At 37.5% G+C, this 27,758-nt stretch overlaps 2 protein-coding genes across 3 annotated transcripts; one reads left to right on the top strand and one right to left on the bottom strand.

Moving 5' to 3' along the window:
* Nucleotides 1–37: 37 nt before the first annotated feature.
* LOC121265509 (peptidyl-prolyl cis-trans isomerase CYP18-2) lies at nt 38–3,203 on the top strand. Its single transcript, XM_041169163.1, has 6 exons — nt 38–223; nt 329–424; nt 559–620; nt 884–1,017; nt 2,144–2,228; nt 3,088–3,203. The coding sequence occupies exons 1-6, from the start codon at nt 152–154 to the stop codon at nt 3,131–3,133; spliced, it is 495 nt and encodes a 164-aa protein (XP_041025097.1). The 5' UTR covers nt 38–151; the 3' UTR covers nt 3,134–3,203.
* Nucleotides 3,204–3,623: 420 nt separating this feature from the next.
* LOC121265507 (probable UDP-N-acetylglucosamine--peptide N-acetylglucosaminyltransferase SPINDLY) lies at nt 3,624–22,228 on the bottom strand. 2 transcript variants are annotated; one of them, XM_041169156.1, is made up of 18 exons: nt 21,961–22,228; nt 20,999–21,441; nt 19,813–19,974; nt 19,537–19,712; nt 19,297–19,372; nt 18,657–18,785; nt 18,401–18,520; nt 18,197–18,265; nt 18,035–18,116; nt 17,050–17,144; nt 15,839–15,903; nt 8,196–8,394; nt 7,563–7,757; nt 6,946–7,040; nt 6,700–6,835; nt 6,361–6,578; nt 4,756–4,883; nt 3,624–4,569 (listed from the first exon to the last, which is right to left on the bottom strand). In XM_041169156.1, the coding sequence occupies exons 2-18, from the start codon at nt 21,407–21,409 to the stop codon at nt 4,190–4,192; spliced, it is 2,736 nt and encodes a 911-aa protein (XP_041025090.1). In that variant the 5' UTR covers nt 21,410–21,441; nt 21,961–22,228; the 3' UTR covers nt 3,624–4,189. The 2 variants fall into 2 exon arrangements, with proteins under 2 accessions (XP_041025090.1, XP_041025091.1); XM_041169157.1 differs by lacking the exon at nt 21,961–22,228 and having other exon boundaries at nt 20,985–21,116.
* Nucleotides 22,229–27,758: the final 5,530 nt, after the last annotated feature.

Below are 27,758 nucleotides of genomic sequence, written 5' to 3'. Positions count from 1 at the left end.
TAGGTTCCGTGTTTATTTAGACCCGCTATTTCACAGTTTTTTCAGTGTGAATTCGAGCTGTGACTTCTGAGCTCTAAAACAAATCAGTTCAGACACACCCCTCCGTCTCCGACTCCGTCTCTCTCTCTCTCTCTCTCTCTCTCTCTCTAAGATGTGGGCCAGCGCAGAAGGAGGGCCTCCGGAGGTCACGCTCGAGACGTCAATGGGTCCTTTTACCGTTGAGGTGCTTTCTTGTGCTTAATTACCTTCAGTCATACTATACCGAAGAAGTTTAGGTTTCGAACTTCAATTTATTTTCTTTTTTCATGCTCCTTCTTGCAAATCACAGCTATACTACAAGCACGCACCGAGAACTTGCAGGAACTTCCTTGAACTTTCTCGCAGAAACTACTACGACAACGTTAAATTCCACAGAATCATCAAGGTCTCTCTTTTCTTTCTGTCTATCAATGTATAGACACAAACCTATGCACGCGCATACATGGTTGTCTTTCCATTGTGCCTTTTTCTTTTGAGAAATTTTTTGTTCACATGCATATTGTTCGATTTTCCGAGTAGGATTTTATGGTGCAAGGTGGGGATCCTACAGGGACCGGAAGGGGTGGAGAATCCATATACGGGTATGCTTTGATTTTTATTTGATCATTTATAACATCTATATGTGGAAACTTATTCTTTAAGTAGCTTTTGAAATCAATGGCATAGCCTTAACATATCACATTTTTCAATCCCTTTCGACTCTCCTTTTATCCAATCTGTTCCCAGATTGTTTAGACCGCAGTATTTTTGCATTGAACCAATGAAAACTGTGAATGAATATTGTAATATTGATATTTAATTTGAGAGGAACTTCTTACATGACTCTTTTTATGATGCATTGCAGCCCAAAATTCGATGATGAGATTAAACCAGAGTTGAAGCATACTGGGGCTGGGATTTTGTCCATGGCAAATGCTGGTCCGAATACAAATGGAAGTCAATTCTTCATCACCCTGGCACCATGTCCATCTCTGGACGGTAATGAGATGATCCTGCCCATCATTTAAGATTTGTTCAAACGTATGGAATGTAAAATGTGGTAGTGCATTACTTTTATCATTCAGTTGCAGAAAATAGCAACACTCGACGTTAGAGGTGGTTTTTCTACTTAATGTACAGGGTGTTTAGGGCCAATTTGAGTTTTGATTGTACCTATCAAAAAAAAAAAAAAATTTGAGTTTTGGTTGTATGATTGAACTTTATCTTTCTTATTGTATTTATATCGTGAATGATACATTGGGTCTCAACTGCTGAAGTCACTTAAAAATCCGATGACAGTCTTAAAAGTTACAAACTTGCGTAATGAAACTGCCAATCAGAAACTCTAGGATCCTATCATCCTTGCAAACATAAGGTGAGTACATGCTGCATTTTTGGTCAGGCAGAAGTATCGTTAGGTGATAGGAAATGTTTATTCATCTTGTTGTCTTGCACGAAAACATAGCTACCTATTTTTTCCTTGCTACAAACAGTAGTGGCTGTAATATTTTTATTCCTTTTATCTTTGGATTTTTCTTCTGTCTTTGCTGGAGGAGGTGTGGTTGGAGCTTCCTGAATCCAATGAGTGTAAAGGAATAAGTGGTTCTCCTGTTCCAAGAATTCACGTATCATAGAGTCGAAAGAGTTAATGCGCTTTCCCTTCACCTAGTTCATTGTATTATTTTAAAAATTCTAAGAAATTTTTTTTTTGAAGGTCGTCGAATTCTCATTTGATGACAGCTCACAAATGTGTGGATTTGGGGGTTGGAGCATCTTTCCCTAACAAATTTTAAGTAAATTCCTTCATAAATTGATTTTGAAGCTGCTGACATGTCTGTAGTGAGAAGGGGAGAATCTCCAAAACTTATCCATGAATGGACTACTAGAAGTTGTTATTCCTATGTTTAGGGCCTCTTAATGATCGAATGTCATTTGAGCAACAAATATTTCTGACATTTATTATCTTTCTTATACACTACTTGTTCTGGATTGTCTCGAAAAATGATATTTTTATTATTGGATATTCCATCTGGAAAATGGTAATTATGGTTGTCCTTTTCTTGGGCAGATCCATATCAGAAGGTTTTTTGTTTGCTAATGGTGCTGAGCCGATGTTTCTGTGCAGGAAAACATACAATATTTGGTAGGGTTTGTAGGGGAATGGAGATAATCAAAAGACTTGGCAGTGTCCAAACTGATAATAATGATAGGTATGTCTACCTTGGATCTGTCAAGTACCTTTAAGGGCCTTGATTTGGGACACCTCGAGTTAACTGTGGCATTCTTATCTGGATATAATTTGTATTTTTTTTGGGTGCTAACAAACTGTTTGATAGAGAGCAAAACATGGATATTAACAATCACCCAAGGGTACCAATATTCTAAAACTCCATAAGTTACTGGCAAAATGTGGCCAGTTCACTTATTTACTGATTAAAAAAAAAAATTATTTACTGATTAAAAAAAAAATGTGGCCAGTTCACTTGGATTAATCCAAATAACTCATCACTGCTTGATTAGCCTTGGTTTTGAAAACTGAAAACTGAGAGAATAATTATGGTCTCAAAAAAGGTGGATATGATATGAGTGGTTATTGAGATGGCTCGGCATGGTTGCTGATCTATTTCATTGCTAGGCGCAGAGTGAAGTGAACTTCAAAAATAATGATAAGAGTAGATGATTGTCCCATTTAGCGAGTAAAAAATGTAAGGTAGGGGATTAAGTCGGATGTTGAAAAAAAATCCCATTTAGTTCTTAAAACGGGGCCTGGCGAAACATCATACATGTAGCTAATCATTACTTTTGCATATATGCTGAGTCTGCAGAAGTGAGTATCCCCATCGGCCTTGCAAGCTGACAACATTTTTTTATCTTAATTAGGAGATAGGAGATAGGAGATAGGTTCCCTCCATGTGTGTTAGATTTGTAAAATAATGCAATTACAGCTCGTAGGTTTCACTCAGATATTCTTCGTTGTAACTCTTGTTTCTGGTGATTGCCGTCTTCTGCACAGTTTAAAGGCTTCTCTTTTTGTGTTTCATATGTGCGTGATGTTTTTTGTTTTGACAGACCCATCCATGACGTGAAAATACTTCGGACATCAGTCAAGGACTAAAATGGTCAAGACTCGTACGGTGACGCCGTATTTGGAAGGGCTTGTAGGACACAGGCAGAAAGTTTTGAAATTGTTTGAGGATTTTACTAAGCTACTCTAGTGATGATGACTGCTGTTCTTTTTTAATAACTTGTTCTCCTTTACGTAAGTTTATTTATCTTTTAACCAAACTGTTTCTAGTCCCATGTCGTTCTGTCAGTCTTTAGATAAGTAAATGATAACAACCACCGTCGATTATCTTCGACCCAAGGAAGAACCCTCAGTATTGAGTTTTTTAACCAGCCGAATATTTTTGACTCACCCATTTCTGGATCACCTAACGAGCTTCAAAGAAGAAAAAGTACTTGACAGAACCATGGATGCATATTGATCTATACATGTACAATTGTGCTCACCATGACCGAACAGAATCTATGGTAAAGTTGACAAAGTTTGGTAGAAACTCTGCTAATGGTAAGTCAATATGTTTTCAATAATTAAACTATCCCAATCTCAGAACAAGCAGCTCTATTTAATCATGTCCATAAAAGTAGAACTCAAGAGTTTGACATCGACTCCGATGACTGCTCGCCCTTCAGTCATCTGATTATTCATGCCAATTCGTAATCAGATAAACAAGCCATGCAGCAAAAAAAAACAAAAACTTTCGTCATAATATACAAGCCACCACAACTAATTCCTATCGTTCAGGTTAAAAAAAAATGCAATACAGCTATATATAAAAAGTGGCAGCTAATAGCATCACCACCTCTTTCCTTTCCTCTATATCTATTTCTTGCACAGAAAAAGAAAAAAAAAATGACGAGCTATTGCCAGCATTCTTTCCCCAAAAAATGTCATCCTATGCAAGATTGCCCTAAGTTTTGCCGCAACAGTAATCACCAGCCTCAGTTTCAGCAGCCGCAGCCAACTACAAATATACACACGAGTTTAACCCCAACAAAGTAATGCAGCTTCAAACCAAAAATGCCATGGACATGCAACCGTCGGATAAATTGAAGTTCACCCCAGGTTGACCGATTTTATATTTTGACTCAACCGATCACCATTTCCTTGTCAAGTGGACGAGTTTGGCATAGATGGTGGTAGTGGACTATATCCATTGATCTTGATATCTCCAGGAGGGCTTTCTCTTGACTTAATATTCCTTGTAGGTTCTGAAATTTTAATAGCCGATTCTTCAGAAACCACCAACTTCTGTTCTAGCATTTCCATGCGCCTTGAAGACGGCACATCGCCTTTGCAGTACCTGTGCCACATGTTTCGGTATGCTGACTCAAGACCAAGGGTAAAGTTTATTCCATCACAGACGGGGGACTTGGACATGAGGTCACGGAGAGACATCCTCAAATTTGAGAGTGCTGTTGTGTCAGAGGCCAACTGCAGTGCCAATTGGACATATTCATCTTCACTTTTGGCAACAAGATGTCCCAAGCCTACAGCACATAATGGAGAAGTTCACCTTAATTAGAATATATGCTTGACTGCTGATGTCTAAAGCTTGGAAGATATATGCTTCTTCTAAGCCATCAACAAGTTACAAACTAGGCATACCACGACAATGCAAAATACAAGACACCAGATGTATATTAATCAAGAAGTGTGAAGGGATGCTTCCTCACCAACTTTGCTGAGAAGACTCACGCCAACATTGTGAGCATGCACTGAACCGGCCATAGTGACACAAGGGACACCCATGTACAAAGATTCACATGTCGTGGTAGTTCCAGCATACGGAAAAGTATCCAAACTACATGAAGAGAACATATATAAGAATCTCTAAATAGGATGCATGGGAAAAGCCACTAGAATTTACAGCTAACTGAGATGCCATCCTCCTTAAAACAGATGAACGCTAGGAGTGTGGAAAGGTTGTTTGATATCAAGTTTATAGATACATGGTCTTGGCGTTTCATACTATCATCGCCAAAATGATAGAATCTTAAGAGGTTATCCACCTACATCAGCACCCATCCCATATACATGACAAGCATTGAGAAATGCTGAAAACATAAAAAAGGGAAAGGAACTTCGAATCATAGTTTAGAGCATATTTTTATGGGCTCTACTGTCACTGGTCTTCGACAATATTGTTTGATCCAGAGAAAATAGGTTAATTCCAATCACAACACATCACACACGAGGTAGAAAAATGGAATAAAAAAATTTCCCATGTACGTTATTTGTCACATCAACTCAGATAAGCATGTCAGTAACTGGTATGCGAGCATGGAAAAAGAAGACAGCATAAAATTAGGTTTGCATGCCTGGCATAGTACAGGTAGTTTTGAAGTGTCCATTTCTTCCTAAAAGTAATTTGACTGGTCATTTCAAAGTACCTTGTGAGTCCTGAACATATTTTACCCTTTACCACATTCTTATATGGAAAATGGAGATGCCATTTGAGTAGGAGTTGAATTTTTATTGCAAAGATCTCCCAGGAGAACATATTTCCCTCACAGCGAAAAAGCTCACTAGGTATGCAACACGGCACAGATGTTTCTAACAGATTCCATCTTATGCCTCCTTGTCCGACACAGGTACTAGATGATTTCATGTGTCCATGTAAGAAGAGTATGAGCTTATGTCACAATTCAAAATATGAATTCGCATTAGGGAAATCAATTATATTGGTCAACTCACAAACATACCATACTATAGTTTCCTTGTATATGCCAAGCGTTACATTTACGTTCATAAAAAACTGAGTGTATGTTCAGGCACAAGTTTTGTTTTGTAAGCATAACAGGCGATGACTTCAGTGAACTGAGAACACATTCGATTACAAACTCGTAAGTGTCAAATTTATTATGGCCGAATGGTGGTTCCTTGAGCACATAAAATCAAATTCTAGGACAGTTATTACAATCAAATTCATTACTTCTGCTCTTACTTAAACTCCTACTTGCTCAAAAAATTTCCCACCCAAGATGTCCTAGAGAGGCCGTCTTGTAAGATCTTAGCAGCTATTGGAAGGAATGTCACTGACATAAAACTAATTAAAGCCAAATGTATGACAAAACAAGGGATAGAGGGTGAGGCCATGTGTTAAATCCTACACGGGTGCAGTAGAAATAATAGTTAGTGATCAAAGATAAAAACTATGCACACCAGCCCATGGTATAGAACAATATCCAGAAACCTACAGATAAAAAATATGGAAGAAAAAAAAAACAATTGGCATTTCGCCAGACTTACTAGCTCAAGGACTACAAATTGAACTTTACCTAATGTCCATAAGAGAATATGCTTGCATATGATCGTGGTTAAGAAGAATCAGTGGCAGAAGATCAACACGTAGAGGTTCCAATCCCAGTTGCTCCAGTGTTGAAAGAAATCTTTCCCGTACACTATCACAACAAAAAGGCTTACATTTTACCACAAGGCGAGAATTTGGAACTGCACAGAGAATCCTTGCCCAAACTTGCAACACCTTGGGCGTAATCTAATGAAGGGCAAACAAATAGAAAGGAAGACAAGGCATTAAATCAAAAAGAAATCAGTATGACTTTAATAGATACACATCTACAAGTAATTTGATTATCTCATTATAATTTAAGCAATACCTTCGCTAGATTATTAAAGCTACCAAAAGTAATAAAGCCATTGGAAAGAGCAGGAGTTGGGGAGACTGGCCCAGCCTCAGGAGAAGGAGTATAACAAAGAAAGCATTCTGGTAATCGAACTAACTCCTCCACATGCCTGCCATTTAATAATACTTCCGTAAAGAGAGAAGAGTGTGAATGCAAACGCCACTAAGACCAACTTTAGCACAGTACTTAAGCATGGAGATAAGAAAAAAGGAGACCTACTCTTGCTTTGTATGAGGAGAGTCTGCCAATGAATCAGTGATTCGATAATCAATTGCAGGCAAACCAGTTGTATTTGGGTAGCCAATCCAAGTCACCTACAAGTTCAACAACAGCAGAACATATCAAGAACGCCATACCACCGATGCAACCATTGTCAGATATGCATAATGAGCACATTTCACTCCATAAAGATGGAAAAACTCTGAACAAGGACACAACATCATGGACCATCAATGCTCGCCATTCTTTTAAGTAATGATGCATGAATAATTAGATAGCAAACAGTATGAAAAAATAATCTCATACAATATGAACAAAATAAGGTGATTATTCTCTAAGGAAGCAAGTTCCTAAGTTTCGGCTCGCATAATATTAAGTGTTAGAAGATAATGTAAATCAAGAACTGTCTTTTCATAAGACATATAATACTCACATAAATTTTGCGGAGAAATTCTTGAAATAATTCAATCATTTGAGCTTCTTAAATATAATAAAAAGCATAAGAAAATTATTTTACACAGAGCAAATTTAAATTACACACTATACGATAAGAAGATCTTTTGCAGAAAATCGTGGAGAAATTTTAAAAATGAAAAAGATAATGGCCCCTAGCATACCTGGACAGGTGCAGGTCGACAAGCCATCATTCCCAACTTATTGTTAGCAGTATGACCAGTAAGTTCTACCAAAATGTCAATTTTATCTTCTCTAACCATGATTGCTACCTTCTTTTCGTCAATCCCATATATATCTCTCCATATCCCACCTTTTTTTATGACTTTCTCCTTAAACCTAATGGTTTTTGCGTCTGCCTGTAACATCATTTAAAAATAAAATTCAGACTGGGTTAGGAAAATCCAAGAATGAAAAGCGTATATAAACAGATATTTGCTTATACAGTAAAGCTATCTTAGCGTAAACATAATTACAAACAATTCTTAAGCCACTCTTAAACTAAAACATTACGAGAAAAGAAAGGGCATTTCTTCTGAGCACGTAATGCTATAATTAATCTATGCAATATAAGGAACTGAATACCCAACCTGAAGTCTCCTTTGGGCTTCCAAGTGGAAACAGGAATTGAAAGCAAAAGGTAGCTTAATTTTAAGATAGCAAACAAATATGGCAAATATAAAGGTACCTATCACAACAGCAAGCATAGAGCTACAAATAACACAAACATCTGGACTTCCAAGGCAACATGAGCAAGTTGTAAAAAATATTTGTGGTATTAAGTCTGAAGATAATACCTTCACAACTGCTGAATAAACAACCACCTTGTAATTTGCATAGACATGATGGACAAGGGGGGCTTCTATAAAATAGGATACAGAATGAGTAAAAAAATCAGGAGATACATATCCAATCACAAGCGGCCTTTCCAGATCCTTCGCATTGTCCCATGATGTGTACTGTGGATATAACCGCATAAAGCGCTTACCCCAGTCCCTGCATGTATACATTTCAATTAGATCAAATGCGTCCCATGCTACATAACATACTAATGCTCAGGCAACCTTAAATTGTCAAACAGACATAGATGTAGGACTATATATGAAATGCCCAAAATCTGGTATTGAACACATGCAATTGAACAAGAGACCATCTCTTGTGTGAGTATCAATTTAAGTAAGGTGTTTTATCCTAAATCATGGTATGAGCCCTTTTATAGCAATGGATTGGTGTTGTATGTGCAAAAAAAGTGGAGAAACAGTAGATCACTTGCTACTTCACTGCGAGATCGCAAGTGCCCTGTGGAATGATTTCTTCAAGAGAGTTGGGTTAGCATGGTAATGTCCAAAAGGCTGGTTAATCTTCTTGCATACTGGAGAGTATTATATGGCAATCCCCAAGTCGCAGCAGTCCCCATCTGCTTACCATGGTGTATTTGGAAGGAAAGAAATTATCAGGCTTCCGAAGACCGAGAACGCTCATTGGATGAACGTTGAAGTCTCTTTATCAATACCTTGTTTTTATGGCAATAGTTACAGATTTCAATGGGCTAAGGGCTTATTTCGGAACACAACTGTTCTCAGATATTCTCATACTACATCACTATTATTCACAAACTATTTCACTACTATTCACAGCTCATCTGAGATACTCTTAGTATCCAAACAGAGCCTAAGTCTCCGTGATTTCCCTATATCAGTATCCGTTTCTAATCCTTAGCTAGGTGCTTTCTCTTGTATACGTTCCGTGTACTTGGGCTAGGCCCACTTATCATTTATCAATAAAGTTTTGTTGCCTAAAAAAAAGCCTACACAACCCCCATACAGAATTTTCATTTAGGTGGAATGATCCATCTTGCACAGTAAATGTAATCAATAAGTCCAAACAGATGCATTCAAAATAATATTGCTTAAAGCCTCTTGCTTTTAAAAATGGGAAAAAAGTGCTTGTTTAAAGTTTCTTGCTTTTCCTAATTCTTTTAAAGAAACTAAAACTAGAAAATAAATAAGGAAAGGTCAACATTAGAGTTGTGAAGTTTGATAGTGAGTAAATTGTCACCACTTCTCTCAGAAAAATTCTACTTATCATCCCCTACACCATGCACCAACATGTGATTTGTCATTCTTGTCCTTCTACGTAAACACACATTTTTTTTTTTTTTATCGATAATCAAAGATATTGTATTTATAGAAATAGGCAAAGTCCAGGTACACAGGAAGTATACATGAAAAAAGCCTAACTAGAGGTTACAATAAAAAGAAGAAGATCATGGACACAAAGTCCATTACAAACTATAGCCCCCACCTATAGGAACAAAGACTTAAAAAAGAAAACTTTAAGCTCATCCATTGTTCTCTCTTGATCATCAAAACATCTAGCATTTCTCTCCCTCCAAATACACCAACACATGCATATTGGTACCAATCTCCACATTGCCGCTACCTGAGAATCTCCATGTAGTCCTCTCCAGCTTGCAAGGAAATCCACCAATCAACAAGGCATAACCCAAGACAATCCGACTCTTGAGAAAAAATCATCCCATGGCACCTTGGCTACCTCACAATGTAAAAGTAGATGATCAACTGACTCCCCATGCTTCTTACACATACAACACCAATCTAAGACAATAACCCGTCGTTTCCTCAAATTATCTGTGGTGAGAATCTTGTCCAAAGATGTTGTCCAAACAAAGAAAGTTATTTTTGAAGGGGCTTTCGTCTTCCATATGCTCTTCCACGGGAACATAGACATTCCAGAGTTCGTGAGCTTTTGGTAAAAAGAACTGACTGAGAAGATACCTTTCTTAGAATGATTCCAAAGCATCTTGTCTCCGGAGCCCCCTGGAATACTTGCGGAATATAATGCCGCAAAGAACTCCGTAATAGACTCCAACTCACAATCATGAGCTACCCTAATGAAGTCAATATTCCATTGAGGGGTGCCATTTGAAAAGGTCAGAAGATCGGCAATCGTTGCCTCCTTTACTTTGGCAAGCACAAAGATGGCAGGGAAGGTATCTCGTAGACAATGGTTACCACACCATATATCAAACCAAAAAGGGACACGCGAACCATCGCCTACAACAAAATGTTCATGTCCTCGGAAGGTCCCCCAAAGGCTCCTTATGTTTTTCCACAAACTCACTCCATAAGTGCCACATACTTCATCGAGCACCATCTTCCCCAAACTGAGAGTCTATAACAGACTTCCATAGTGCCTCCCTTTCATTTTGATACCTCCACAATCACTTACCCAAAAGAGCTTGATTGAATTTCATCAAGTGGCGATCTTCAACCCTCCCCCAGAAATTGGGATACAAACAATTGACCAATTAACCAGGTGGAATTTGAAACCTTCCCCAAATCCGCTCCATAAAAAATCCCTTTGTAGCCTCTCAATGCGGTTAACCATTTTTGTGGGAAGCGAAAACAAAGACAAAAAATATGTGGGTAAGTTAGAAATAGTGCTTTTAATCAAAGTCAACCTACCACCTTTCAACAAGTATAGCCTCTTCCAAGTAGCCAATCTGCGCTCCACCCTTTCAACTACATTCCAAATCCTTTCAGATTTAAACGAGGCACCCAATTGTAAGCCAAAATACTTCATAGGAAGCAAAGATATCTTGCATCCCAAGGTAGTAGCTAACATCTCCACACCAGGGGCAGCCCCCACTGGCACTAATTCCGACTTTGCGAGGTTAACGCTCAAACCTGACATGACAACAAAACATAGGAGTAGCACCCTCAAGTCTTGGACTTGACCAAGGTGAGCACCACAAAAAATAAGCGTGTTATCAGCAAATAACAAGTGAGAAATGTTGAGATCACCATTCCCTACCGAAAATCCATGGAGAAACCCACCATCCACCAGGCCCTCAATCATCTTGTTGAGAGCTTCCATGACAAATAAGAAAAGTAGAGGAGAAAGCGGATCTCCCTGTCTCAGGCCACGAGAGGAGTTGAAAAAACCTACCGGTGAACCATTTACCAAGATAGAGAACCGAGCTGAAGAGATACAAAATTCTACCCATTTCTGTCATTTCCCCCCAAAACCACATCTTCCAAGTAAGTAAAAAAGAAACTTCCAGTTAACATAATTATATGCTTTCTCCATGTCTAACTTACAAAGTAGCCCGGGTTCTCTAGACTTCAATCGACTATCCAAGACTTTATTTGTGATAAGTACGGAGTCTAGAACTTGTCTACCTTTGACAAACGCATTTTGCAGCTTCGAGATTAGTTTTTCCACCACCGAGCTTAGTCTATTTGCTAAAACTTTGGATAGAATCTTGTACATCCCATTCACAAGACTAATGGGACGATAGTCTCTCACATCCCTAGACCCCACCTTTTTAGGAATGAGGGCTAAAAATGTGACATTGAGACTCTTTTTAAAACTAGCATTAGAATGAAATTTATGAAAGAATTGCATAATATCTTCCTTGACCATTGCCCAACAAGCTTGAAAGAAACCCAAAGTAAACCCATCTGGACCAGGAGCCTTATCACTTGCCATACTTTTGATAACATTGCCCACTTCCTCTTCTGTAAATGGCCTTTCTAACCACCCTACACTCTGCTGGTCTAATGTGGAAAAAGACAAACCATCCACTCTTGGTCTCCAATTATGCTCTTCAGATAAGAGTTGTTGGTAGTATTGTTCAACGTGGTTTCTGATAACCATCTGATCCGAAGAAGCTGCCCCATCTACCATTAGTGTATCAATAGCATTGCTCCTCCTGTGAGAGTTAGCCATCCTATGGAAGAGTTTCATGCATTTGTCCCCTTCCTTAAGCCAGAGTACCCTAAATTTCTGTCTCCATGAAATCTCCTCCATCAAAGTAACCCTTTCAAGATCAGCAACTACCTAGCTCTTACGAATTTTATCAAGTTTAGAAAGGGTTCTGGCCTCCTCCTCGCCTTCCAGACCCTGAAGTTCCTCCATAAGAGAATGCTTCTACTGAAACACATTGTCAAAAACTTGTTCATTCCACTGCTTCAGGTCCTATTTCAACGCTTTCAACTTTTTTGCCAAAATGAAGCTTGGAGAGCCGTGGAAAGTACAGGAAATCCACCATTGTCTGACCCTGTCTACAAAACCGTCAGTTTTAAGCCACATATACTCAAATTTAAAATACTTTCTACCCCATTGGATGCCTCCACAATCTAAAATGACGGGAAAGTGATCAGAGCATAAGCGGGGTAACCTTCTTTGAGCTACATCTGGGAAATGAGACTCCCAATCGGGGGTTAGCAAAAATCTATCGATCATCGACCAGGATGGACAATCTCGGTTGTTGGACCAGGTAAACGTGCCTCCTGATAGAGGAATGTCCATGAGCTCCTGTTCTGAAATAAAATAAAATAAAATCTCTCATAGCTGGAGTGATGTGATGAGCTCCCGACCTTTCGCTTGGAAAGCGAGAAGTATTAAAATCCCCCCCAATGCAACTTGGTAGCTCCCACCAACAAATGACTCCTGCCAATTCTTCCCATAAAAATCTTCTCTCTGAATCAATATTTGGGCAGTACAGACCAGCAAAAGCCCATTTGAAGCCGTCTTCTAGATTAACAAAAGAGCATGCAACCGAAAAATCACTCACACACTCCTCCACCCTTTCCACCACCCTTGTGTCAAACATAATTAGGACTCCCCCGAAAGCTCCTTTTGATGGTAGGTAAGACCGCCCAATATGTTGACCTCTCCATAAGTTGCGAACTACTTGTCTTGTAATAACTTCCAACTTAGTCTCTTGTAAGCATATGATGTCCCCTTTCCATTGGCGAAGTAAATTTCTGACTTGGAGCCGCTTATTAGGATCATGCAACCCCCTCACATTCCATGATATTATTTTCGGCTTCATGGGACAACCATTTTGCCCCTCCCCTTACTACGCTCCCGAGTAGAGCTCTTCTCACCTCCATCCTCTCATTGCCCAAACTAGCTTTTTGAGTTCTTTTTCCCTTTTTTTGGCCGAAGCCAAGGATTGATCGGACTTGGATTGGGTATTCACAGCCTCTGCAGCTGTAAGTGGGCCATAAGTTCAGCTTCGAAATCCCCGTAAGAAATTCCTACCATATTCTTAATGTCCATTGCTCTCTGGACAACCCAATTTGACACATTGGGATGAAAGGAGTAGAGTGGAGTTGGTTCATCCTCCCCACCCCTATTAGCAATGAACAGAACCAACGGGCCAACATTTTCAAAGACATAGCTCTTCTACCATCTCAACACCCGAAGAAATAACCTGATCCGACACCTGCTCTTCTACCATCTCCAACAAAACACACTGTGATAACTCAGGGACTACGAAAGAGTTTTGGCCAACGAGGGCTTCGACCACCGGATTCAAGGAATCTTCCTCCCGAACCAAGAAAAGGTCACGGTTGCAACCCAAGGGTGCGACAGGGCAAATCGGCCCTCTATGAGACAATGTTGAGCCTCCGATGTCCTGAGAACAGACGGCGGCGTCATTTAGACCCAGACCTATCGATGCCATCGACGACGTACCCTTAAGTCGCGCACTGTCAGTGCCAGTAGGGTCGACGGTGACGGTGTTAATGCCGGTAGGGTCGACGAGGTCCGGCGACATTTTCTGTGGTACCGGCAAGGTCGCCGGCGAGGGTGCCGGCGGGCTTAGGCTACACAAGCCTAAGGTGAAGTCTCGGGCCAGAGTGGAGGACTTCGGCCCCCAGACAGAGTTGATGGGCCTCGTGGGCTTCCCATTTACAGGCCCAACCCAATGAGGAAGGCCAGCGGCCTCTTTGTGCTTCCCAGTCCCTTTCCCAGCCCCCAACTCCCTGGCCCATTACCACTTAAGCCCCAATCGACTTTCCTCATAGGAGTAGAAATTTCTTCTGAAAGACCTGACAGATGGCCTCTGACCTCCCACAGCACTCCTTCTACGTCGCCCAACATAGGACCTGCAACAGAGGCTCCCATATCACCCTTGTTAGCTCTGTTAAAAAGATTTCCTACGCTACCCAGCCTTTCACCCACTGTCTTATTCCTGTCGGCCACTGTAACAGAATCACTCCTTGCCAGCAAACACAGTGCCGCTGCATATGATGCACCGTTAGCAGGACTCTCTTCCTCTAGGTCCCTAGCTGTCTCCCTTGTCGAATGGTGGCCGGCGAGTTTGCCCAAATGGTAAGCAAAATCCTCCCAACCACTACCCTTCAAACCTTCAGGGACCATCACCGATCCCCTCTTCTTCTCAAACCCAAGTTCTGCCAAGTGCAAGAAGCACCCCTAGCATTTACATGCCTTTGAATGACAAGGACTCCATTTCCCATCCTCTTTTGCCTAAAGAAAGAGTCCCGTCGACGAGAGGCTAAGCCGTCCTCCACCATCTGGACCACCCATGTAGCCAAAGCCCTGCTTACTACAATGGACGTGACCAATCTTCTGCTACGTTCAGTGATACGTATGCTACTACCCCCCTCCCACGAGAAAACAAAATATTTTGCTTCCACCTTGAAGTGCCTAACAAACTCCATATACCAATACTCTAACACACTAATCACCAACTGGATTACACTCCAAACTGGACTACACACTAATCACCGCAAGGAATTATTGCCATTGAAAGAGCAAAAAAAAACCAACGAAGCAAAGAGTGTATGGAGAGAAAATGTTTTAGGAGAGAGAAACGACCAATTTGATATGTAAACACACATATTGATGTGTAAACATGTATGTTTAAATAGAAGAGCAAAAATGACAAATCACATGTTGGAGTGTGGTGTGGGGATGATGAGTAGCATTTCTCCCCTTTTCTCAACTAAGAACACTTCGCTTTTGTGGATCAATAAGATACTAAAATACTCATTGCACGGCTCATACAGCACAAATGAAAAAGAGTATAAGCCGATCCCATATTCCTATGCACATAACAATATATAAAGACTTTTTCAAAATACAAAATTATTTCAATTCTAAACAAGTATGGCAAGATGGATCTCCCGATTTGGAGAAGGAAAGAAGGCCTCACTAATTCAGCCAGCAGACAGCTGCATAGCCTACCAAACAGAGCCATTATACCAACCATGTAATTATGCATCTGCCTAATAGCAAAAGAGAGGAGCAATAAGTTCTATAAATCTGAGGTGCAAGATGCATCAGGTAACCCAGAAAACTACATAGTTATCCTCATCTAGAACAAGCGGGTCACAAATCCTGCCCACCCTATTGAGTGCCCCCCAGTCCCCGGAAAAAACAAGAAAAAAGCCAAAAAACTGAGAAGTTCGTCAAGATTTGTAACAAAGGATGATGATATATAAATTCATACAAGAAGGTTTCTGGCAATGCAGGAATACTACTATGCTCCTGGGAATATATCATTAATAGCATACATTTTGTAATACATAAATATAAGTTCACATTAGTTATCATACAATGAAGAACAAGTGCATAATAGTTAATTAGAGATAGTTGAAACCTGTGAGCCTCAAAAAGTTTATCATCATGTCCTTCATTTATGTAATTCATTGCAAGCAATCGATTCTGCAAAAATAAAAAGGGGCCCGTCATACACAGATAAGAACACGTCGTTCAATAAATGGGGTCCAACAATTATTAGGGAAAAAAGGACAAATCTAGCAAAGAATTTATGAACAGGCATTAATTTGAAAATCTCCCAGCCACCCCTTGCCACCCCCTCCCCTCCCTAAAAACAAAGGCCAAGCCACCAAATACAAGAAGAAAATAGAAACTCAAGACTCTTAGTCAAGGCACTGCATTGTTGTGATATGGAAGATGATTCCTTTATGTTTGATGTGGTGCTTATGGTTGGAAAGGAATGGGCGGTGCTTTGAAGATAGAGAAGACTTGATGGGAGAAATTAGAGAGTTTTTCTTTAGTACTTTGTGTATTTGGGCTAAGGTTCTTGTATTGAATGGAGATAATCTTCATGATTTGCTTTTAGCCTACTATAGTTCCTAGCTTGTTTTCTCTTGTATACCTGTGTACTTGGGCTATACCTATTTACTAGTCAATATTTCTTATTAATTATCAAAAAAAAAAAAAAAATTCTGGGCACCCTGAAAAACCACTAGAGGCCCTCACCAGCTTCCCAACCTCAAAGGTTTCTGCAAGTACTACAAACAATTAACCGCAACCGTGGTTCCACATACAACCCATCTTACATTTTCCCACATAAACTCATCAACATTACAAGCATTGTGGCTCAAATAGATGGTAAATTTCTATGTTGCAAGAATTCTCCATCCAATATTTATGTGAAAATTTCTTCTGCACTTGAAATTGCAGTTGCTCATCCTTGCTCCGGTTGCTGCTGGCTGCCCTCTTAGCCCAATGCCTTGCTTCGCTCAATGGCTAGCGGAGACAACTAACACAATGAGGACAGGAGAACAACTTGGCTCGAATTAACACGCTCTTGGGGCATCAGATATCAATGGTAATCATCTATCTCATTATCCAAATCAAGCCCCGTTCAATAGCGATCCATTTCATAACCATCCATCAATCCCCAGTCAATATATCACGATATTAACAAAAACATATTCAGAATCAAACCACTACCAAAAACACTCTTCATGCACTGAAAAACTTTAAAGTCACACGATCACAATTACTGACAACACTTAACAAGCACCTCGCATTCCCGGGACTTTGCAAGAGTGAACATACCTGTCCTGCATTTCGAGAGTCAGGATCTATCTTAAGGCATTGCTCATACGCATCAATAGCAAGAGATATATTGCCAGCATCTCTATAAAGAACCCCTACACAGAACAATACAGAGGAATGAATCTACAACAGAATTACTTTAAAATGAATTTATAACAGCAGCTTTCAAGTGATCGTAGTAAAAAGATATAACCAAAGAAAATCCCCTGAAAGAATACAAAGGAAGTGGAAAACAGGAAGTAACAAGGTGCCCTGACGGCTGAACCACAATAACGAATATCCTAGAAATTCCAAAACGCCAGGTCACCACAACAAACTTTGGCATCCAATCCTGAATTCACTATGCATAGCATCTGCCTGGCCAAACTTTATCCTTACCATCCTTAGAATCAGGGGAGAGGATTCTGCAAATTCACAAGGAACCTCTAAGCAGCTCTTAGGTCCATCCTCCAATAACGGAGTTAAAGCCCCTCAGATTCTCCAGATTTCTGTAAGCACCGACCTTTTCATATTTACCTTCACAATCTATACGTGTATAGATTGAGATTTATTGCACTAATTCTACTCAATAGAAGGCTAATTCCCAGGGTTGGTCGCGCCAAAATAATATATCATTATGAATTCATCATGGGTTCAGATAACCAAAGCAGCATAGACTTCCTCATTTCCTAGTTGAAGATGATCCTTCTAATGCAATCAACTACGCTTAAAAAAGGCTTCCAAATGCTCACAGATAGATTTTCAAAATAACGCACCATTCAGATCAGACCTAAAAATTCATTCTTCCAGCATACAGAAGCCTAAAAGTGGCAACACTTCCCTCATGAATTAACAGACAATTACTTTCACATCATAGGAATATCAATTTTACAAGATCATGCACTGTCCAGTGAGTGATGTGTATGAGAGGGATTCAGAAACAAAAGACAGAAGATTAAGAGAGAGAGAGAGAGAGAGAGAGAGAGAGAGAGGGGGGGGGGGAGACCTAAATTATTATATGCCTCTGCATATGTGGGATTTGCAATGATGGCTTTCTCGATCAAGCTTGCAGCAATATCCATTTTACCCTGTCAATGAAAAAGAAGGTTGTGACTGTCTTAGACTATGTGCATTTCACACGAGTCGTCAGAAAACATTCAAATCAAACCTGGACGGTGTAAACAACACCAAGATTGTTCAAAGATTGTGAGAAGTTTGGTTTGATCGACAAAGCCAACTGCAAATGATCATAAATAATGAGGATAATGTAGAGGATGTTGACAATGGTAAAGTTAACTCTATACACAGAGAAGGGAAGGGAGTGATGGGGAGAAAGAGAAAAAAAGTATCTTCCACAAGCATTGAAAATTGCCTGATAACACTCTACAGCTTTATCGAGGTTGTCTCTATCTTTGTATATTACTCCAAGATTGTTGCATGCCTCCGCACATTGGGGATTGAAGTGGAAAGCAAGTTCATAGAATACGATAGCCTACACATATATAAATTGATTATTTGATTATGGGATATAAGTTCCCAACGGCTGCAATCAATAAAACAAAATAGAATGGACAAACAGGCTGTGTGTAGAAATCGAGATAATGTAGTTTCCCCCAGGAGTCACTTACCATATCAAATTTAAGCATTTCACCATAAGCAACCCCTAGATTATACATAGCATCAGCATAGTGCCAATTATAATACAAAGCCTTCTTGTAATATCCCACGCCTTGATTGATGTCTCCCTCCAATTTAACCTAAAAAGGCATCCCAAATCAAGTATCAGGCATAGATCAACTGAAAAGTTGCTAATAAAAGAAAACCAAAATCAGAGCACAGATAACCCATTAGGGTGTCTGATAACACATTCATATAAACAATCTATGAACAAATCTCAGTGGAATGATACCATGTTAGGATATCCAACTAACACATAAGGGGGGAAAAGAAAAGAAACATGGAGACTGCAATCATAGCAAGTGCTTACCATCATGTTTACCTTTATGGTCTAGATTAAGCAAAACAACTATTTTTTCAACTGGAAAAAGAGAAAGGCTAGTGATAAAAGTGCAAAAATGCAGCATGGAAGTTAAGAAATTTGAAATGGCCTAGTGATTGAAGGGGTTTCAGAGTCTTGCAAGATGTCGATCTATTGGCAATGCACTTTGTGAGCTTTTAAAAATAGTTCTTACTAGCATATACATAATGAAAACTTGAATATGGCTACAAGAAGACAAGTCAATGAATAATAAATGAATGAGAAACCACCTTTGTTCCTAAATCTGTCAGGGCTATTGCCATATTGTTCTTTGCAATCTCAAAATTTGGCGAAACGGCTAGACACCTGAAACGGGAAGGCAAGCAAGCACACATAGCATCAGCACAGGAATTCCGTAGAAAGAAAAATAAACAAATCGCATGCAAGGTACAGCTCGAATCTGGAAAGATTAAAAAATACAGGCCCAGCAAACAGCAAGCAGCAAGCCAGACAGCTTACTCACATATTACCTCTCATAACAAGCAATAGCTGACTCTAATTCTCCACGATTCTTGTAAATGACACCCATGTTGCAATATGCTTCAGCATACATAGGCCTCTCTAATGCAGCCTTCTCGTAGCAATTAAGGGCCAAATCGAATTGCAACATCTCAGAATAGACAACCCCAAGATTATAATATGCCGGCTGCATGTATCAAAGTTTAAAGGATATATACTTGTGTTAAGTACCAAAAAGAAAGGCAGACAACCGCAGAAAGTGTGAGTAAACAACAATATTAAGTTACAGCATAGTGTGGATCTATTTTGAGTGCTTCGTGGTACTTCTGAATCCCCTCTTGAACACTTCCGGCAAGCTTTAAGCTGGTCCCAAGATCTGTTAAGACAATGGCCAGGCATTCCGCAGCTGGTTTGTATGATGGGTCTGCTCTCAGAGCCTTCTGATATGACTGCACCAAATCAAATTGATCAAGGCTAGAAACAATAACTCAGTATAAGATTTTCAATCAATTACTCAAAACACAATGTAGATCTAGTTCAACATAAAGTACTTTGTTTTCTTCCATTGATAGGTAAAATAAGTCATGCACCCATACAGAATTGAACCCATAACCTCACCCTCCACCCTTTACTTACGAGTTACAGGGCCTTGTGTGACCAATAAAGCTTGGGACTGTTATGCACGGTAAATAAAAATTAAAAGAACAGCTTATATATGGGTAAAGCCAGGTCAAGCTGAGGATGGCTTTAGCTTATAGCTAGAATCATCACACTCAAAACAAAACTCAGCCGTAGCCCCGTTCAGCGCACAATGGTCATCTACCTCAACCATATGCTTTTTTTACAAGTAAATACACCAAAATTTTATTAAAAAGGGAGTGTAAACCAAGTAAACAGGCATCTACCTCGACTATATACAAAGACGGCAGTGCCTATCAATGGGCTCTTGACATTGATATTGACTATAAATGATACCACAGCAGATGTGGAAAGAAAGATGCAGTCAAGAGAAGCCCTGGGCCCATATAAGTGGTGTAGAAGAACAACATATTACTAACAGAGCGCTAGGCGCCCACCCAAGTACACGGTAAGTATGCAATGGAGAACACCTAGCTAAGGTGAGGGAGAAGAACAAGAATTTAGAACACCTAGTTAAACGGTCTTACCCAGCTAATGAAAGTATTAACATGATCAGCGTCAACAACTTACAAATAATCATTATAATGGCACTCATACAAAACAAAATCGGTTCTTTGTGGTAAAATACAGCAGGGAGAAGAGAATAATACAGATCCTTGTGTATCTGTTGCGAGTAATATGTTGCATGTCACGCCTATAAATGAAACTTTGTTGCACACATCCTGCAACTAGCCTCCGTTATATACTCCCCCTCCCCCCACAAAATAAAAAAGGAAAACACTAACAGACTATTGTTTTACCATGAAAGAAGTGACTTAACTGTCATGAGCATACCTCAGCAGCCTCTGCTAGGCAACCCTCGTCTTTGTACACTATACCACAATAAGTTAGTGCACAAGCGTTCTGTGGGTCCAATCTGATTGCCTCGGCAAAACTGTGAATTGCAAGCTTTGGGATATTCTGCATCTGCAGGCATATTCCTTTGCCAATGTGAGCTTCCACATTACCACTCTCTCTCTCCAAGACACTCTCGTAGAGATCAAGAGCCTCGGCAAATTTGTTCCTCGAACGAAGAATGTTAGCATAAGAAATAGCATCTTTTCCTTCAAACCTCTTCTGCACCGGGGAGACACTCACAGGTGAGCCACTATTACTGGGAGACGGCTGTGATCCGTTTAAGAAACCATTATCTCGAACCGGGTCCCTCTCTATCCCATTACCAACAACTTTTTCCGACCAGGCCATCAGAGCATATCAACAACCTTACTTTCCTGAACCTGAACCATTATACACAGACGTTCATTCTTCACAATTCAACTTCAACCAGAAATACAACATCCCTAGCCAGTACATTTGAAAATTGTCATCTTTTATAAAATGAACAAAGCAAAAAACCAAGGTTTGAGGCCTTGGAAGTGATAAGTTCATAAAAAATAATTCAGTTTAATCCAACTACTACATGACCATCGGTAAGAATAATAGAACACGCAAAACGGGTAAATTTAAAACGCTAAGCTACAGCAGGATCGCAGTAGTCACTCTATTTAGCTAGCTATAATCTCTAACATGAACTGATCATAAGAAATAAAAAAATAATAAATAATAAAACAAATAACAAGATATAATAAAACAAAACAAAAAAACCGCGTGGATAAATTATAGTAACAAATTGACATTAAAAACATGATAGCACAGTAGTACAGCGGGTTAAATATTAGGGATTTATAAGAAATGGGATTCAATTAGAGCAGAGGGAGGATGAGAAATTGCGCGAACGATTAAGATTCGACGCTTACAGTCAAGGTCGTGAGCTTCTTCGAATACTACACGCACAAGGTAAGGTTTTCTTTCTCGGCTCAGGCAGTGAGAGAGAGAGAGAGAGAGAGACGGTCTCACCCTCTCTCCGACACAGTGCTTCGATGTCTCCCAAAAACCCCAGAGACTCTCCCTGATGTTCCGTCCGCTATTTACAACGTCTGGCATATAGAAAAGTTATAACCTGTCTTTTGAACCTTGTTTTCCGTCGGTATTTGCTTTTATACCACTGCTGCTGAGGCCGCTTAAATCCTTAAAATAACCCAGGCGTTCAATTTCAGGGGTGTCGTTGTCTCGCAGATGGTGAAAATGATGACGTGGCTAACGTGCTCCGTCTCGACGGTATTATGATATTATCCAATATCCGGAGGGATCCTTCTTCTCTCTCCGCTGAGTAAGCGTGGGTTTAGAAAATTAAACGAATAATATCTTTGAATAGAAGTGTTTGGAAGGTGACACTACCCCTATTATTTATAAATAATTTTATTATTATTATTATTCAATAATTTTTCACTCATATTTACGAATTATTTAAAATCACTTCAACATTTAATCGTAATTTAAACTTAAGACTAGTTTGAATAGTAAAATATTAATACTCATGCTATTTATTATTTTATTATTATTTATTACTATTATTTATTATTAATTAATATTTTATTATTATTTTTTAATTATTATTCATATGATATTTGAGATCACCTCATTGTTAAAACCAAACCTTACACCTTAAAATTTAGGATACGGAACAATTTTGGGACCCAAAACTTCTACAAATTGGCTTCCAATTGGAGAGACCTGAAATAAAACATCGTGGTTATCGTACCCCCATTTCGAGTGAACAGTTAATAGATAATTAATAAATGGGTCATTACTCATTTCCCTACTCAATTGTTTTTGTCATCATATGTTTCCATGTTGTCTTCACCAATATTTGATTATAGATGTTTAAACATCATCCCAAGTTTCCAACTCACTCTCTCTAGCCGATACCAATTGTAGAGATTCCATCTCTCAACTTTTGAATGCTGCCGCTACTGAAAAATATAAAGAAAATCTAATTGAGATATTAGGTTTTTGGGACCTAAATTAATTAATTTTTCTTCATTAGTTGACTTTTGGTGCCCCTAATATGACCCTAACTCTTTATAAGACTTCGTTTGGTTACACAAACAGGAGTAAAACTAGGATTTGGTATATAAGGTGGTGATTAGCAAAATGTGTTGTATGTATGAGTAAATAGTAACCGACATTTATGATAGCAAAATGTGTCACCGACATTTAATATTAATCATATAGGGTAGCTATCTAGTGACAAACTAAATTATTAAAGTTTTCAGTCTGAACCTCTCACTTGAGCTCCAAGAAACTCAAGTGAACGATAAAAATTAAGATAGAAATATCTATGTGACATTTGTTGAAACAAACAATAAAAATTAAGTAAACAAAATATACAAATTAGCTATATCGTTTTATCTTTGCTTTCACTCCTAATTAGAAGTTTAAATTGGTCGGTCCGGCCCAGTCCAAGGGGTGATGGATCAAAATTTTTGGTCCATCATTTTTTCAAACTAGACCGAACATTCATAGGGACTGAACCAGACCAGTAGATATCGGTCCAGTCGGTTCAGCCCAAATAAATTTTATTTTTTTCTTCTTTTTTTCAAATAAATCAACAAAAAAATTATTTAATTTACTAAATTAAAATTAAGTGATTTATTAATGTGAATTATGTAACTAACTCATTAAAAAAATAATTAATTATAATTATATTGATGATGTTAATTGCTAATTTATTACTAACTTAGAGTGTGACAATGTATTATGATAGTCAATGCATAATGAGCTCTATTAAACTTTTTACATTTTGATTATGAAGTATAAATAATTGAGTTATCCATAGCTCTCCGTCCATACGTTCTTTATATTTACTTACAACTTAAAAACTTTATCTAATAACTTTAATTAGATCATAGATGTAGATGTTAGTAATTAATTAATAGTGAGTTGATGATAGGTTAATTGATAATATACGATAGTTAATTAATAGAATATTAATTTGTAATTACATATTTAAAATTTTATAGTATTAATAGTGATAGGTTAGATGAAAATTATATAATTAATTATACAATTATTATATAAAATAATATATTTAAAAACTAAAAATATATATTTTCATATTCGGTATGTCCGGTCCCAAAAAATCCCACCCCAGGACAGGACCGAAAATTGAAAAAATGAAATTTCTTGGATCGAGACTGACCGGTCCCAACTTCGGGTCCGTCCGGACCAACCAACTTACCTCCCTACTCCTAATTATTAATTAGATGGTAATTTATATGTACTTACTAACAAAACTAATCCAAAATAATAAGCTAGATTGTGGAAAACTTGAAATGAAAAGTGTAAATAAATAAGAAAAATGAGATTGTAAATTTACCAAATAGCTTATAAAACGATATCAAGATATTCTATTGCCTCTTACGAGATGTGAAAAAAATGAGAATGTGAAATTCTATTAATGACAAAAAATAAGTTTAAGTATGAAAAAATTGATAAAAAAAACTAAAAGAAATTTGGACAACTAAGTACTAGGTAAGATTTTTTATTTTATTTTTTTTAGGGAGGGGGAATTATCTTTATACTATGACATCTTTTAAAAAAAACCATATACTAAAAAAAGATGTGGTTTTTTAAAAAAAAAAAAAAAAAAAAAAAACCATATACTAAAAAACCATTTACTTATAAAAAAAAAAACCATATACTAAAGCATGTTTAAAAAAAAAATTGGGGGGCCAACCATCAATGTAAGTCCGCCCCTGTACACAAATAAGATGAGATAAGATGAAAATTAAAAGTTGAATAAAATATTATTATAATATAAATTTTTAATATTATTTTTATTTTAAAATTTGAAAAAGATAAATTATTTTTTGTATTTTATTTGAAAGTTTAAGAAAGTTATAATAATTAGATAAAATGAAATAAAATAATTTGTAAAACAAACAATTCCTTAACAGTATAACAAAGTAAACATGACTTCAGAGCATTCATATCCCATTTCCCATAAAATTCCCCAAATTTTAACTAAAATATATCATTTCCTAAAATTTATCCCAAATTTTACCTATCTTCAAAAAACCTCTTACATCATATTTCCTATCTTTTTCCTATTCTATTAAAATAACTTTTATCTATTAATTCTTTATTAGTTTTTTCTCTCACTTCTATTTCCATTCTTAACTATTAACTTTTTTGTCTCTTTCTCCTTCTTTTTAAAAATCACATTTTTAATCTTTTTTCCAACGATAATTTTTTTTGTCTTATCTCTAACGGTAACATTTTATCATCATATTTTAATAGCAACTTTATATATATATATATATATATAAATAAGCATTTTGGTTACAATCACATTCTCCTGAATATAACCCATATTTCATCTTGCAAATTGCCAATTTTTTACTTTATCTCACACTCACTTCATCAAATGTCCCGTTCGTTCTTCCGCAAGTTGTTGCTTAACTCTCTAAAGATAAGTTGGAGGTTGTTCCTAGTAACGATGACGGATCAACATCCCGGTGTGGTCGCAATCGCCAGCATCGTAAATATATTTGGTGTGATCATAATCAAGGGTATGAGCAGCTATTTTGTGACTATTTTACAGAACTACCAGTATATTCCTCAAATATTTTTCGAATGAGATTCCATATAATTCATTCGCTATTTCTTCGTATTCTTAATGAGGTTGAGGCTAACTAGCCCTACTTCATTAAAAAGAAAAAAGAAAAAAGAAGAAGAAGAAGATAACGTTGGAAGACTTAGTTTATCTTTTAAGCAAAAGATAACTACTGCAATTAGAATGCTTACATATGAAGTAACTGCTGATTTTATAGATGAATGTATACGAATTGGAGAAATCACCGCAATGAATAGCCTAAAAAAATTCGTGAAGATAATCGTTATTGTTTTTTCTAATGAATATTTGCAGTCTCCAAATGCTAATTATATTGCTCGATTGCTCACGATTGATGAACAACATGAATTCTCTGGGATGCTCGGAAGCATTGATTTCATGCATTAGAAGTGAAAAAATGTCCCGCTGTGTGAAAATGTATGTACTCTGGCCACTATCGTGAACCAACAATTATTTTAAAAACGATTACTTCATATGATCTTTGGATATGGCATGCATTTTTTGGTTTGCTTTATTCACATAACGATATCAGTATGCTAGAGAGATCTTTTATTTTCACGGAACTGGCATAAAACTGTGCTCCTCCAGTAAATTACTCAGTCAATGGCAATGAGTACACAATAGGGTATTTCCTTGTCGATAACATTTATCCAAAGTGATTAACTTTTATGAAGACAATTTCATCTCCACATGGGAATAAAAGAAACATTTTACAGCAGCACAAAAATTAGCACGAAAGGATGTAGAACGTGCATTTGGTGTCCTTCAACAATGATTTGCTATCATTCGTGAACTTTCACAAATGTTCAAGATCAAAGATCTTACAAATATAATGCAAGTATGTATTATTTTACATAACATGATCAACTTGATGATAAAGTCCTGGAACTATCGCACAATCGTACAACTAAGCTTATGGATTTCATCGAGCGTCATTATCAAATTAGAGATAACTCGAAATATCATCAGCTCCAAGCAACATCAATGGCAATTCTATTCCCAACAGTAGACTAGCAGCATAATATTTGTATTTCCTTCATGTTAGTATTGACTATATTTTAGTTTATCAAATTTTTATTCTCTAGACATGTTCCATCAACAGAAGATATAAATTATGATATGTAATATAAGGGGATAATCTATAATAGTTTATGTAATTGGAATGGTCAATTTTCTGTTTTTAAAATATCCATGCAAACAATCTAATATCTATATCTTTAACCTTCTAGCATAAATTTTAGCTGCATTAAAAAAAATTAAACTGTCTCAATATCAATAACATCCAACTTCAGTAGAAATTGTAAATAGTACACTCATCCATACAAAATTTTAAGAAACATAAAATATAGAAATAAACTTTTTAAAAAACCAAATCATAACAAATCGGATATGAACCCATATGAATGGAATCCCTTATAGGGGTGCTACCCGCCCTCGCATGGGCGGGGGTTTGTTTTTTTTCCTCGTACCCCGCCCCGCACCCCGTCCGTTCAATGGGGGCAGGGTGCACCCCAATCCATTTGCCCCCCCTAATGGGCATTCGGCCCAGTACATTTTTCTGTGCCATATTTGGGCCCAGAATTTAACTAAAAAAGTTAAATATATTTAAAAATTGAAAACATATATAGTATATACATATATATAGATAGAACTATATACTAAATTTCAACTATTAACTACTAAGTTATTACAAACTATAATTTACAATTATACAAATTAAGACTCTAAGAAAACTAATAAACTTAAACTATTACAAACTCCTCTAAAAATATTAAAGATTACAAATTGTAGCAACATTATACTTAATTGTAAATTAACAACTATAACACATAACTTTTCAATTTGATCAATTTGGGATGGCGGCGTGGCGTTGTGGAGGGGTGAATTTACTGAGTGATGAGTTTTGTCGATTGCTGTGAGACTGAAAATCAAGATCATAAACGTTAATAACTTATAAAACCTTAAAGGCTGAAATATTAATAAGTTAAAAATAAAACAAATTAGAATTATAAAGTTATAAAATGAAACAAAAATTAAAAAAATTAAAATACAAAATATTAAAAGTACCTTTTGAGATGA

This window comes from Juglans microcarpa x Juglans regia, chromosome 5D (genome assembly GCF_004785595.1).
Source record: "Juglans microcarpa x Juglans regia isolate MS1-56 chromosome 5D, Jm3101_v1.0, whole genome shotgun sequence".
Lineage (NCBI taxonomy): Eukaryota > Viridiplantae > Streptophyta > Magnoliopsida > Fagales > Juglandaceae > Juglans > Juglans microcarpa x Juglans regia.
Note: the sequence above shows the minus strand (reverse complement) of the source record. Positions and strands in the feature narration are given on the sequence as shown.